This window comes from Plecotus auritus (assembly GCF_963455305.1).
Source record: "Plecotus auritus genome assembly, chromosome: 5".
Taxonomy (NCBI): Eukaryota; Metazoa; Chordata; class Mammalia; order Chiroptera; family Vespertilionidae; genus Plecotus; species Plecotus auritus.
Window position 1 is genome coordinate 123,369,892 of NC_137776.1, and position 15,883 is coordinate 123,385,774.

General features: G+C 43.4%; 1 protein-coding gene across 2 annotated transcripts in view; it reads right to left on the bottom strand.

Moving 5' to 3' along the window:
- The window catches only part of ADAMTSL1 (ADAMTS like 1), a 409,739-nt gene that overhangs the window by 53,179 nt on the left and 340,677 nt on the right, over positions 1–15,883 (bottom strand). For both annotated transcript variants that reach the window (XM_080667642.1, XM_080667641.1), the window contains one exon: positions 15,491–15,625. In XM_080667642.1, the coding sequence (XP_080523768.1) occupies positions 15,491–15,625 (135 nt within the window). The remainder of the gene's footprint in view (positions 1–15,490; positions 15,626–15,883) is intronic.

Below are 15,883 nucleotides of genomic sequence, written 5' to 3' on the forward strand. Positions count from 1 at the left end.
CAGAAAGGCTATGAGGCATGACCACAGTGCAACTCCTATTCCTTTTGGGTCAGTAGTGGGCAAAAGCCCCTTCCTTTTTCTTGCTTAATTAATATGAGATAGGCTAACATTTTCAAAGGTAACTTGACTCAAAAAAAAAAGTTAAATTAACTAGCAAATATATAACAACAGTATAAATAGCATAAAAATGGTAAGTTAATGAAAACTTGGGTTGAGGGAAGTTTATCCCTGCCTCCAGGCCCCGGTTCCAAGAGCGTTCTTTATTTTTCCCCAGCTTTACGGAGACATATAACATTGTGTAAGCTTAAGGTGTGCACGTGTTGACTTGATATACGTATATATGGCAAAAATGATTACCATCATAGCGTTAGCTAATACCTCCCTCATCTCACATAATTGCCATTTCTTTTTTTTGTGGTGAGAACATTTAAGATCTACATTCTTAGCAACTTCCAAGTATATAATACAGTACCCAGGGGCATTCCCAAGTTTCCCTGCTTCCTCCACTTTAAGAAGGGGAGGGAGGGGGCAAGAGCTTGTACTACCAGGATGATAATGACTAACATTAACTGAGCACTTACTGTGTGCCAAGGCACCATTCTGAGCACTTTACATATATTACCTCATTTACTCCTTTCAAAATCCCTGAAGGTATATGCAGTTATTACCTCTACTTTACAGTCAAAGGCAGAGAGAACTTCCAGAACTTGCCCAGGGTCATGTAGCTGTTAGCACATGGCAGAGGCAGGCTTTCCGGCTCCAGAGCCTACATTTCCAAGCACTGTACTATGCAAGCTCTCAGTGCATGCGAAGGGGCCCAATAGACAGCATGGGACTTAGACGGATAGATGGCAATAGGATTTTCAGGGGAGGACTGAAACCACGTCTTTTAATATAAATTCACAGAGCAGCCACTCAGCACTCTCTTTTTACCCTCCCTCCTCATCTCCTTATACTGCTCTCTCACTTCTGTGTTGATGTTTCCTCCAAGTAAATGATACATTCCTTGATGTCAGAGGACACACCTCTTCTCTGCTCCATCCAGACATGGCACAGAATGAACCCTTCAATAAGGCACCCATCTCCTGGGTGATTTCTCAGTCAGTGATTTATACTCACTCTGGCAACAAGTTCTGGTCCTGTGAGGAAGAACTTACAGCAGATCAGAGTGAAGAGAATGGATTTCTTGGTTTGTAGATTCAACAGGGAAGTAAGCAACAGAGGCAAGAAATTAACACATATTAGAGTCCACTTTGCACCAAACACTGACCTGGGCACACTGCATATGATATCTTATGTAACCCTTAGTGTAATTAATCCTGTGAGGTGGGCATGATTGCTGTGGTCTGAATGCCAGTGTCCCCCTATATTCATATGCTAAAATCCTAATGCTGATGTGACGGTATTAGGACAAGGGGCTTTGGGGAGGTGCTTAGGTCATAAAGATGCAGCCCTCATGAATAGGTTAGTGTTCATATAAGAGACCCTTTGCCCTTGCCAACCTGTAAGGACCCAGGGAGCCGGGGCTGGCTAACAAAGAGGGACTTCGTCAGAATGCGACCACGCTGCTGCCTCCAGAACCGTGAGGAATACATTTCTGTTGTTTATATGCTATTTACTCGGTGGCATTTGTTACAGTAGCCTGAACAGACTGAAATAATTATTTACAAATGAGGAAGCAGATGCTGAGGCTTTAGAAACGGGTCTTCCAAGGTACCCCCATCCTCTATGTTCTACAAAGTGGTCACGATCTTGCCTTTCCTTTGGCCGTCTGCCTCTGGCCCTGGCACCTGGTCCCACTGCCTCTGGTGCCACACAGACTCAAGGAGGCTCAGAACCAGACTGGGCAGTTTCAAGAGCTGACACAGGGTTGAGGAAGGATTTATTAGGGAAAGTGCAGAGTTCCTCATTTTCCCACGGAGGGACTCAATACCTGTCTATTTTAGGGACATCTGCCTCATTCAGGTCATTCCTGTGGGGAGTACAGAGGGGCCTGGGAACTGTGTCCTGGTGCCAGGAAGGGCAGGGGCCATGTAAGGGAGTTTCTTGAGTCCCCTTTCCTGATGATTTGAAGGCTTAAAATAAGCCCGTGCCTGGATGCTTGCTGTGGCTTGGAACAGTGGCGAGGCAGGGAGATTTACCGCCTTGCTTTCTGTGTCCAACTATTTTAAGTGTCACTGATGCTCTGGTATTGTTTTAAATTTATGGATGTTCACTCCAGTCCAAAGAACCTCTGGACTCTTTCCTGTGGCTTCCTTGTAAATGCCCGCTGAAATATTGACTTAGTTTTACACCATAGGTACTACAGAGCTTCCTGCAGTCCCTGTGGGGCCTCTGTTCTCTACTTTGTATTTTATTAAAAAAAATGACAAAAGTACATAAACATGTGCCATAAACAACCACAAAACACTGATCTTTCTTCTTAATAGCAAATCATATTCTCTTTGTGGTCAAAACTAGGAAACCAAAAGCCTTTTCCTTGTGACATAAAACTTCCGGTGTCCAATATAAATGAGGAAATGGATGCCAACCGATGTGTCTTTGATAAATTCCTCTTCTTTCCCCTCATCAGTATGCTAGCCCTCTCCTACACTTTTTTTTCTTTCCTGTGCGCATCACTTTCCTTGCCACGCCTGCGATTTCTGAAGGGGTGGGTCACCGCTGTGGATGAATTTGTACCTAACCTTTGACCATCAGAACTTGCTGTTCCCACAGCTAGAGAGGAAGTAGTGATAATCTTAGTCTTCCGAATTATCATGTGAAAAGTGATTTCCCAACAGATGTGGCTGAGGGTACTCGCTGACTGTTGCTGTGTGAATTTACTCATAATTGGGTTCAGGAAGTATCCCATCCAGTCTGTATCAGAAGAATAAGGAAGTCACAGGGTGGGGTGATGGTGGAAGTATATGGGACAGATGATAAATCTACAATTATAATAGAAATGAAAGATGGAAATGACTCAATGGCCTTCCAAGCCACAGCCCAGCTACCTAGTCCTGTTTTAAATCACCTGAGAATATTTATGCAGCCTCTGTTTTCCCCAAGACCTAGAATCCAGCTGGGAGACATGACAAAGATGGGCATGATCTCTAATAACACAAGCTGTGGTAGGTTAAGTATCACATCGGTGGTCTAGAGCAGGCATTGACAGACTATGGCCTGAACACCAAATCTGACCCTGTTTCTGTAAATAATGTTTTATTGGACACAGCCACATCCATTCACTTATTCACTGTCTGTGTAGCAGTTGCAACAGAGACCTATGGCCCTCAACACCTAACACATTTCCTATCCAGCCTTTTACAAAGTATACTCAACCCTGGTTTAGTGGTGCCTCAGAGGGTCAGCAGGCAGAGATCACTCCAGGCTTGAACACCACAAGAAGGCTTCACATAAGGGCTTAGACCAGTGGTCGGCAAACTGCGGCTTGTGAGCCACATGTGGCTCTTTGGTCCCTTGAGGGTGGCTCTTCCACAAAATACCACGGCCTGGGTGAGTCTATTTTGAAGAAGTGGCGTGAGAAGAAGTTTAAAAAATTTGGCTCTCAAAAGAAATTTCAATCGTTGTACTGTTGATATTTGGCTCTGTTGACTAATGAGTTTGCCGACCACTGGCTTAGACTATGTCTCAAAGACTTCTAGAGCTTGTCTAGAGAGAATGGGGTGGGAGAGGGTATTCCAGGCAAGGAAGTCTCAAGGTCATGGCAATTACCAGGGAAAAGTTTGACAGGAATATAAGGATTCTTTGAACAGGAATAAGATGGAAGGATGGATGTACAGGCTAGGCATGAATAGCAACAAGCCTTGAATGCCAGGCTAAAATACTCTAAGTGATAAAACATACATTTTCCCATACCAGCTGCTACATGGGTAATAGGGTGTAGGGAGGTGACTTTTAAAGTCCGTTTAAGCTCTACGAATACATTTTTAAAAGTGTTGATGCCTAGTCCCACCCCCAGACCATCTGTTTTAATTGGTCTCAGGTGGATCATTGAGTTTTGTTTGTTTGTTTGTTTGTTTTGAAACACTTCCCAGGTAACTTGATTGTGCAGTTGAGAACCACTTCCTAAATGGAGGAAATAGCCAGGACCTGCCTGCAGAAGCCCAGCTTAGAGCCTGGTAAATGCAGCAGGTGCCCAACACATGTGAGTCAAATTAAACCAGCAATATTGGCTTGTCCCAGAGCCAGCCTGATAAGCCTCTGTTTGACTAGAGTCAGCTGGTCACATGGTTTCCAATAAAAGAAATCACTTCTGCTTGCCCTGGCCGAATCTTGGAAAAGCCCACGATGCTCAATGCAATACTGAGTCTGTGTATACATTTGGGCATTTATAGACTTTTCTTTCACTGTTATTTTAACATGATCATTTACAAGGCTTTACACAATTTGCCCTTGGCCTTGTTACCGCTCTGATCTTCTCTCCCACATCCAACCCGATGACTCCACTCCTGCCACTACACTGGCCTCTTTGTTGTTCCTTGAATGCCTGAGGTATGTCCCCATCTTAAGTATTCCACACAGACTTTCCTCTGCCCCAGATGCTCTTCTCATCTTTTCCTCCAGACATATGTGAGGCTCAATGGCTCACATTCAAGTCTTTGCTCAAGGATTACCTTCTCAGCGAGCCCTCTCCTGACCATCTATGTAATTTAAAACCACATCCTCTTTTGCACAGAGGTATTATCCATTCTCTTACCTGATTTACTTTTTCTTCATAGCACTCATTACCTTTTAACATACTATGTCATTTACTTCGTTATGCTTATTTTCTATTTCCCCTACTACAATGTAAGCTCTACAAGAAGGGATTTTATCTAGTTTGTTCTCTGCTGCATCCCCAGTGCCTTCAATAGTGCCGGGACACAGAAGGAACTAAAAAAAAAAGTATGTGCCTATTGCGTCCATGCTCAGAATGCCTTTACTCATTCTTTAAGACTGAGCTGGAATAGCTCCTCCATAAACTCTCCCTGGTTTCCCCTTTGACGAAGAAAGGAGTCCTCCCTCCTCTGTTCACTTTGGCTTCTTTTGAAACTCTTCAAAGTTTCTCACACATCATTGACTTTCTATCTCCCCTACTGCTTCTGCCCTCCTCCAAGGTTGGGAGAGGGCAGAGGACCTAGCATCTAGTAGAGACTGAACAGGTGTATGTTCAGGAAATGAGCCAGAATGTGGCAACACAAGCTTTGGACTAGTCTTTTTCTTATAACAACACTTTCTGTAGCTGCACACCTGTGTAGTTTTCCATTTTATTCTAGCATCTTCACTTGAGTGGTCTGAAATGGTTCATTATCACATACAAGGTACATCAGTTTCATTGAGAAAAGCATTAAAAATCTGATGCTTTTGAGAACCTTTAGGTTGTATGGAGTATTTTTCTTCCCCCCATTAATCTATTTACCAAGTCATGCTGATGTTACTTCCTACATTCCCCTGAATTTATTCACTTCTTTTCATCGTCTCCTGCTCTCTAGGCTAAGCCACAGTTATCTCTTAACTGGAATAGTGCAACCACTTCCTAAATGGTATACTCTGTCTATTCCTCTGGAATCCATCCTCTACACAGCAGCCACAACAAGCTTTGAAAAGCACAAATCAGATTTCCTTCTCTTGCTTGAAACCATTCAAAGACTTCCCATTGCATTTAGCACTAAGTGCAAAAGTCTCACCATGGCTTCAACCTCACCGTAGGCCACACTCCCCTTGGCTATTACCTCTTCTGGTCCCTCTGCCTGGAATGCCCTCTTTTCATTCAGATAACTTCCACCCACTCTCCCAACCCCAGCTCAAATATCCTCTCCTCAGAGAAACCTTGTCCTGTCCCATGCCCCCAATCCACCACTTCTTTCTCTTTTTATCACTGTCCTCTTATTTGAATTACTTTTCCCACCAGACTCAAATGAGCCCTACTAGAATTCAAACTGCAAAAGGGCAGGTACATTAATCTGTTTTGTGCATTCATGTATCCTCAGTATCTAGAGTACATGAATAGTGCATAGTAAATGTGCAATGATTTTTTTTTTGAATGAATGAATGAGGGCCTAGGTTTATCTATCTTATTTACTGTGCATCTCTGGTCCTAGCACAGTGCCTACAGCAGTACATAGCAGACACTCAACAAATAATAATTGAATGAGTAAATCGATCTTTGATATTGCCTTCTTAGGCCCTTTACCAAGTCTTTAAACTTCGAACATTAATATTTATTCAACTGTGATCTGATACACCTTGAGGGGTTTATATGTGAACATTGCCTGTAAGCTCCACCTGAGATTCCAGACCTGGGTCCTGTGTATTTCAGCCACAGCGCCCCCATCAGTATGATATGATTTGTGGGAGCAGCCCAGTCACAATTTCAGCGTTAGGGGAAAAAAATAAAATTTCACCTTTTAGTATGAGATTTGGGGTCAACAAAACCATTGTTGCTCTTAGCAGACACATCTGGAACTGGAGCTCATGCCGACCAGGCTCTGTGAGGCTCAGCATTTTCAATAAGCAGAGAAGAAAATATGCAAGACAGGTGGTCAGAAGGAAAAGGCCACTGCCTGACTGTGGGCCCTGGCCTTCCTGCCTGGCTTCTCCAGGGCTGGAAGGGCTCTGAGAAGTGTTGTTGTTGTGCATGTTGGGCCCTGGGGAGCGTGTTGGTGCTTCTGCGATGCTGAATGTGTGTTGGCTGTGACCCTGGAGCCCCCGGCTGGGGAGTGGGCCCAGGCACAATGACTTCTTTCATGGAAAAACTTGACTCTGCAAAGGCAGGGTTGAAAGCTAGATCTCTCTCCTCCTGGTAAATCACATGACATGAGAGAGGCTGTGCTGGTTGGCTCTCTGTGGGGTTAGCATGACACGAGTTTCTGGCAGAGATATCATGAGGAGTCCCTCTGACTGAGGCACTGAGCTTGCTCGCTCACAAAGAAGAGTTTGTGACTCAATATAGGGGGTGGAGCCAACCTTATGTGCATATTCTGTACAATATTCACACAGGGTCTGGCCCTAAATAGAATATGCTGAGAAAAGGTATTGAGCTGTTTCTCTTAAGCCACATATGATTACATATGTGGTTACGGGAGGCACCTGGAATCATCTAGTTCTGACAAAAATCCACGACCTTTATAATATGGATTTTCTTTTTTCCTGACCTTCCTGAGGAAGATGTCTATTCCTGTACGTTGTGTGTGTGTGTGTGTGTGTGTGTGTGTGTGTGTGTGTTTTCAGGCTCTTTTGCTTCATGGAGAAAGCCTAACCCAGTGACAGGATAAAGGACAGAGTGATACAGTGAAAAGTGTGCTCCCCCTCAGAAATAGGAGATGTGTGGTCACCACCACAGACCTTGGCATCCTTTCTACATAATGAGGTGGATGGACTAATCAGTAGTTGGCAAACATTTTCTGTAAAGGGCCAAATGGAAATAGTTTAGTCTTGTGGTTTTTGTTGCAAGCACTCAACTCTACCATTATGGTGTGAAAGAAGCGTTAGACAATACATAGGTAAATAAATGGGTGTGACTACATGTAAGAAAACTTTGTTTACAAAAGCAAGTAGTGAACTAGATTGTGCCCAGGAGTCTTAGTTTGCCAACTGCAGGAGATATTATCTCAAAAGCTGGTTCCTCTGTCTGTGCAATAATTCTAGAACATGATTATCAGGACCAGAGGAGAATTACAATAAACAATAGGAAAACAATTAATAAAATGGAAAAAAGCACATACCTATCAAGAATTACTTTACATGTAAATGGATCAAAAGACATAGGTTGGCTGAATGAATAAATAAAAACAAGATCTGTACATATGCTGCCCACAAGAGACCCACTTCAAATGGAAAGACATACAGATAAAAAGTAAAGGGATAGTAAAAAATATTTTATCAAAATGGAGAGGGAAAAAAAAGTTAGGGTAGCAGTACTTATATCAAACAAAATACACTTTAAAAGAAAGGCTGTACCAGGAGACAAAGAAAAGCATCTATAATAATAAAAGCATTATATGCTAATTAGACTGGACAGCTGAACGACCTTCTGGATGTCATTCCAGATGTCCTTTGGACACCCCCCGAGGGGCCCCAGATTGTGAGAGGGTGCAGGCCAGGCTGAGGGACCCCCCTCCTCTGTGCACGAATTTCGTGCACCGGGCCTCTAGTATTCATAATATAAAGGGATCAATCCAACAAGAAGATATAATTTTAGTAAACTTTTATGGACCCTACATAGGAGCATCTAAATATATAAAATAAATATACAAAAGGAGAGATAAACAGTAATACAGACATAGCATAGTAGGGGACTTTAACACCACATGACATCAAAGGATATATCATCCAGACAGGAAATCAACAAGGAAACAGTGGCCTTAAATGACACATTAAGCCAGATGCATTTAGTTAATATTTTCAGCACATTTCACCCAAAAGCATCAGAATGCATTCTTTTCAAGTGCACATAGAACATTTTCCAAACAGACCACATGTTAGGCCATAAAACAAGTCTCAGTAAATTTAGGAAGATTGAAATCCTATCAAGCATCTTCTCAGATCAGAATGGTATGAAACTAGAAATCAGTTACAAGAAAACTGAAAAACACAAAGACGTGAAGGCTAAATAATATGCTACTAAACAATGAATGGATTAACAACAAAATCAAGAAAGAAATAAAAAGGTGCCTTGAAAAAAATGAAAATAAAAATATAATGACCCCCCAAATCTATGGGACACAGCCAAGAAATAAGAAAAATCTCAAATAAACAATCTAACCTTATACATAAAACTAGTCAAAGAAGAACAAAGCCCAAAGTAAGTAGAAGAATCTAAAAGTTCAACATTAGAGAATAGGTTGAATAAGACATAGTGCCTCCTACCAATGCAACCATCAAAAATAAAACTATAGACACGAGGGCATAGGCTACCAAGGAGACAGAACTGAACTTCACATCACCCTGCTTGGCCCCGGAGGATGACTGGTTAGCCAGAGACGGGTAAGATTCCTCAGGGAAGGAACAACCTAAGACAGGCATAGTCACGGAGGGGCCATCAGGAGAGAACTTGGGGATCAACAGAGGTGGGGCACAGACCCTCACCCCCCCAACCTTGCAGGGGCCTGAACCCTCACCCCATCTGAGGGAGGTCTCCTGCCCCCATGGCTGCTTTGCTTCCCACGCCCAGCTCAGATCGGGACACAGGTGACAGACAGTGACTTGGCCCAGCTCAGATTGGGACCCAGGTAACAGACAGAGACTTGGCTGACAGTAGCTGCCCTATATCTAAATCCAGCCTAGCACCAGGAATGCTCAGGGCCTACTCAAGAATGCAAATAATCCTTTCCACTAATATTTACAGGGTAAACTAAGATTGTTGGTAGAGTATTAAATTTGACAGTAAAATAATAATCAAATTTTAAGATTAATTTAAATAGGCTAATTGAAATAAGTGAATATTCAAGAAAATTTAATTGTACTGGACAAAAAGCTGTTCCTAAAGTGGTAACTAAAATTTCTATTGGTAGTTCATTCATCTCATGGTAAAATTCCTGAACATGCAATGAACCTAAAGCAGTCATATTTTTGTGCAAAAAATTAAAATTTAAAGTTATCAAGACTGCATTATAAAATTTACAAAAGCCTCTATTAATCAAAAAAAGGGGGGATAGTAGGGTAATATCATGTAAGGAAAAATATCCTATAAGTAAATTACATCTAGAAAATTTTTACTTTACACAATTAATTTTCATTTGTAATGCTAACAGCAAGACACCCATGAAAAACACACATGATGTCTAAATAAGACAAAGGAAAATCGTTTGGGCAAAAATAAAAAGGATCCCAAGTCAATTATATAGAAAAGATTCCTTTATTAACTTTTGGTCGAGAATATGTTTGTATATTTTCAGAAAACAACTCCAAGACCATGTGGATTCCTGCAACAGAGAGGAATTGACAGGTCTGCTCCAACCACGAAGACAAGAGGAGAAACAGTCCAGAGATGGAAGACGCTGATGACGCCTTGCCATGCTAGCAGTCAGCAGCTGTGCAACACAGCAGGTTGCCTAGGACCAAACCAGAGAAGGTCAGACCTGCATTGCCACCATGGGCCCACCATCCAGATATCATTGCTGACATGTACACATAAGGAACTGTTTGACATTGAAATGGGGACTCAGAACTGTTGGACACTGAAATTGGGACTCAAACATTTTTTGTTATTATAGGTTTATTTCTAGTCTGCAGAGGCAAGATTTTTTTAAGGAAAGAAATGGGGGAAAAAGAGATACAGAGGCAAAGAAGCATTGAACAGACTGTCAAACTACAGCGGGAAGGCAGGGGAGGTTGTGGGGGGGCTGTAGGAGATCAACCGAAGGACTTGTACACATGCATATAAGCATAACCAATGGATACAAGACACTGGGGGGGGGGGGCAGGTAAAGGCATGTACTGGGGGGTAGGGGAGGCCGCGGGAGGTCAATGGGGGGAAAAAAAGGAGACATGTGTTCTACTATTTGTAATACTTCAAACAATTAAAAAATAAAACTGTAGAAGAATAGTTACAGGCATGGAAAGATGCTTATTATCTACCATTCAGTGATAACAAGTTACAAGCAGTATACAGAGTATGATTTTGTTTTGGAGAAAAGATATGTATAATGTGTATATTAATGGTTAGGAAAGGATCTTAGCCCTGGTTATCTCTAAGCTTGGCAATTATAGATAATTTTCATTTTCTTCTATTCTTAATTATTCTACAACTAGAGGCCTGGTGCATGAAATTTGTGCACAAGGGGAGGGGGCCCCCTCAGCCTAGCCTGCACCCTCTCTAATCCGGGACCCCTTAGGGGATGTCTGACTGCCCTCTCACAATCTGGGACGGCTGGCTCCTAACTGCTCACCTGCCTGCCTGCCTGATCACCCCTAACTGCCCCCCTGCCAGCCTGATCACCCCTAACTGCCTCTACCTGCCAGCCTGACTGCCCCTAACTGCCCCCCTGCTGGCCTGGTTCCCCCCAAATCCCCCCCCACTGCTGACCTGGTTGCCCCCAAATGCCCCCCCCTGCTGGCCTGGTCGCCCCTCACTGCCCCCGCTACTAGCCTGGATGCCCCACGCAGCCTGCTCTTCAGTCATTACTGTGAGGGCGTCATGACCAATTTTCATATTACCCTTTTATTAGTATAGATGAGCATGTACTACTACTCTTGTAATAAAACTCCAACAGAAGTTATTTTTCAAAAATATATCAATGTTAATACCCTATAAATGATACTGTGAGACATATTAGCCTTGAGCCTCAGTGGCTAAAAATATTTAACAGAAGGCTGCAAAAAGGTGTAGGGAGGCCTGAGTTATTGCTGTTCTACAAATGGAGCCCTGTGACCAGGCCTTGGACCACTAAGGATGGAGGCATGGGCTTTGCATCCAGAACAGTTGGCACAGTTTAGGCCTCCCTGCAGAAAGAACTGCTGTAAAACAAGGACAAAAAAAGTAGCACCTGTATAGCCTAGGACAGTGGTTTGCAAACCGCGGCTCATGAGCCACATGCAGCTCTTTGGCCCCTTGAGTGTGGCTCTTCCACAAAATACCACATGCGGGTGTGCACGTACAGTGAGACTGAAACTTCGTGGCCCATGCACAGAAGTCAGTTTTCGGCTCTCAAAAGAAATTTCAATCGTTGTACTGTTGATATTTGGCTCTGTTGACTAATGAGTTTGCCGACCACTGGCCTAGGACAATAGATCCAGGTAGGTTGGGTCCACTCTGCATGGCCGAGCCTCCACTGGGCATTTTTCATGTCTAAGTCATATAGCAAAGAGTGTGAGAGCAACAAGGGACCCACTAATCCCAGGTCTTTGTTTACAGTTATGGAAAGTGAGGCCAGATGGGCACATGTCGCTCAATCCACCTTCCTTCTTAAAAGTTGCAGCAGTGGCTTGAAGTAATATCAATGCCAGAGTGTCTGATAACTAAATACCCATTTCTGGAGTAGACTCACCTGTTGGAAGCCTTAATGGAGGAGAGTTAGTTCTGATATATGGCTTTAAAAACTAAAAACCTTGCCATATATGCCAACTGCCACCATGCTTGGTGAGAATCCTATATAATAAAACCCTAATATGCAAATAAACCAAACTGTGGAACGACCGGTCGCTATGACGCGCAGTGACCACCAGGGGGCAGACGCTCAACACAGGAGCTGCCCCCTGGTGGTCAGTGTGCTCCCACAGGGGGAGCGCTGCTCAGCCAGAAGCCGGGCTCATAGCTGGTGCATGCAGCAGCTGTGGTGGGAGCCTCTTCTGCCTCTGCAGCAGTGCTAAGGATGTCCGACTGATGGCTTAGTCCCACTCCCCGGGGAACGGGCCTAAGCCATTAGTTGGACATCCCCCGAGGGCTCCCTGACTGTGAAAGGGCGCAGACCAGGCTGAGGGACCCATCTGAGTGCACGATTTTCGTGCACTGGACCTCTAGTGTTAAAATAAATTCTAAGGCAGTGCCTGGACTAATTGGAAAAGAATGTTGTGATTAATCAGGGATGTCTTGGCTGTGGAAGGGGTAATTAACAGTATCTTTGCTACCTGTTTCTAGGCTTGCTTAGAATATGTGTTACCCTCAAAATAGGTTTCTTCATTAAATATCTCCTACTCTTGATTACCCTTACAGAATGTCAGATTCTTTTAAATATTACTTTTACTACATCATTCTCCTACTTAATAACCCTCTAACGGTCTGTTTCCATTTCCCACGTAGTAAATATATTTCCTCAGTCTAATAATCAAGGTCCTCCACAATTTGTCACCATTTAATGTTCGCATCAACCATACACAGAATCACCTCCCTCACTTATTTCTTTTAAAAAAATATATTTGTATTGATTTCAGAGTGGAAGGAAGAGTGAGAGAGAGACAGAAACATCAATGATGAGAAAGAAACATTGATCGGCTGCCTCCTGCATGTTCCACACTGGGGATCAAGCCTGCAACCCTGGGCATGTGCCCTGACTGGGAATCGAACTGTGACTTCCTGGTTCATAGGTCGATGCTCAACCACTGAGCCACACTGGCTGGGTGTGACCTATTTCTTGTACTCAGAGTACACACTCTGGTCTAAAAGGAGCACGAGATGGGAGTTGGTCCAAAGGGGAGCAGCTGGATTAAGAGATCAGGATAAGTCAATAGCTGGAAGGTTCAAGATGGAGGAGGGTATCAGAAATCTTGGGGAGGGATCCAAGTCATATCTGAGTGGACAAACTTTAGCTGAGGCCTGCTCCTTTTTTTAAAAAAAAATGTATTTCTTTATTGATTTCAGAGAGGAAGGGAGAAGGAGAGAGAGACAGAAACATCAATGATGAGAGAGAATCATTGATTGGCTGCCACCTGCACATCCCCCACGGGGATCGAGCCCGCAACCCAGGCATGTGCCCTTGGCCGGAATCGAACCTGGGATCCTTCAGTCCACAGGCTGACGCTCTATCCACCGAGCCAAGCCGGCTAGAGCAGGCCTGCTCCTTTTGATGGCCTAGTTTCTATCCCAGTTTGGCTGTCCGTTAACAGTTTTAAAGCAGTGGTATTTTATAGCTGTTACTGAATAGGCACCTGCTGCATACCCCACACATTTTAATCTCTGCGCTTATAGCTTCTTCACCTTGAGTGCCTGGTTCCCTCATTTCTGCCTATTGGAGTCCCACCTACCCTTTGGTGCTCAGCTCCAAACCATCACAGTGAGGCCCTGGTATTTTTCAAATGACCTGCTTCTCAGAGTCCTTAAACTTGACACCAGTCCCTAATTCATCTCCATAACTCCATATAGATCTCTCCTAGTTCTATAGTGCTGGAGAGACAGAGACATTCACCACTAGGGCCCATTTTTGCCCATGCAGTTACATTCAGAGATTTTATGGTAACTGACTCACTGTCTCCTTCAAATGGGGCAGTCTGGATGTGAACTGGTGTATTAAGGTGTCTCTTAACTGTTAGATTTAAATACCAGTCTATGGTAACAAAACACTATAAACTAGAAATGAAATGCAGCAGCACAGAGCACAATAAATTCTTATTGCCCATGGCTAAAATGAGACAAAATATTGTCCCAGAATAAGGGAGAAAGTAAAGCTCTCATGGAAAAATATGAGCAGGTTAACTTTTCCAGCATGCTGGATGGCACCTGAGTGACCCAAGAGTTATTGAACTTAAAAATAAGCAATTGCTGTACCCCTGCTAGTGAATGGGCTCTGATGAATAGTTATGACAATTTCTCATAGTGGTGAGTCTAAAATAAACTTTACAATGTACACACTTCATTTAGAATAAGTTTACCATTTATAAGCCAAGGAAAACAAGCAGTTTACAACTTCTATGAACTCTGATCAAAATGATGTGGGAAAACTCAATGCCAAGTTGTATAAATTATGGGAAACAGAAAAGGGCCACACATTTCCATATCTGTGTCTTATTTTCACCCAGATCAGAAACAGAGAAATCAGAAGCTTTTCCCCATATGCTGTGAGTAGTGTTTGCTAATTTCAGATGATAATGAAAACTGAAGGTAATATTTCTGTGTTGTAATCCTAAAGATACCTGACCCCATGGTCATGTTGACAATTCATCATCAGCAGTATGACTGGAAACTCATTGGCTTCCTGGTCCTTGCTAGTTGATGGGGATTAAGGGTACAGAAACTTTTAACTTTGAGCCAAAGGAATAATTCTAGCTGCCATTACCAATATTTGGAACCATATAGAGTTAGCATGAAGTTTTTCTTCCATTTATAGGCTTTTTTTGTTTTTAAGGCCTCTGAAGGCAGAATTCTTCTCTTCCACCTTGACTATCTCCAGAGGTCATGTTGGCAATGCAGAGGTTCCTCTGGCATCTCCACGATTCAGGGGAGAGGGACCTAGGACTTGAATGTCCTTGAACAACTCTCTACTACCAGAGGGCACCAGCCATGTGCGCATTAACTTGGTGAAGGTCCCAATGACAGATGCCAGGGAAGTTGTACCCGGTGAAGTTATTTAAACACTTGCTTTGAGGAATCTGTCTGGGTTGGGTTTGGGCCCTACCAATATAAGGCTGGCATAAATAGAATTGTCTGGCTTTTGGGGGATGCTGATATTTCATCTTGCTCTTTGAAAGTTGATTCGAGTTCTCATTTAGTTGGGAGGAAGTCATGGGGGAATACTGGGGTGTGACTGGCAAGAAGAAGAGATACAGGAGCTGTTCCTTACTCATCGTTTGGTGAGTCAATCTGACATAGAGGATCTGGACTGTGGAATCAGCCCAAGAGGATTCAGAAAGGAGCCACGATGGAATCTAGACAAGCTAGAGTCCAGACTAAGAACTGCGCTCACCTCATATGGAAAGTCAGCCAAGTTTCCACTGGTGAGTCTGGATTCTGTAGGCAATTTAGTGATTTCCTGTTGGCCACCCCCCACTGCCGCCTCCTTCCCACCTGCAAGCAGTCACCCACCCATAAATCCTGTCCAGCCCTGGACTGCTGCCCAATGTTCCAGAGGGTTGGACTCACCAAGGAGAGCGGAATTCCCAGGGTCCAGGACCAGCTGTGTTCCCAGAGGAGACATCAGCACTGAAGGAAGGTTTGGTCCAGTGGCTGAAAGCAAGGCTCTGATATCCTCCAACTGCGTGGGGACTTGGGGGGGATCTGTGAGAAGGCAGATGGTGAATCAGACAGGTTAAAGTATGAAGGCCATATTAAGGGGGAAATGAGATGTGAGCATGCGTGTAATTGTGTCTGTGTGTAAGGCAGGCATTACTCTTGTTGCCTTTTAACATAATTTTTCCTGTTGAGAAGGTGTGCCTATCAAATCGAGTCTGATTTTCAAACAACACTTGGACCAATAAGGACAGTTATAAGAATCAGGCATGTAGATTTCAGAAGCTCCTAATATCACTTTATACC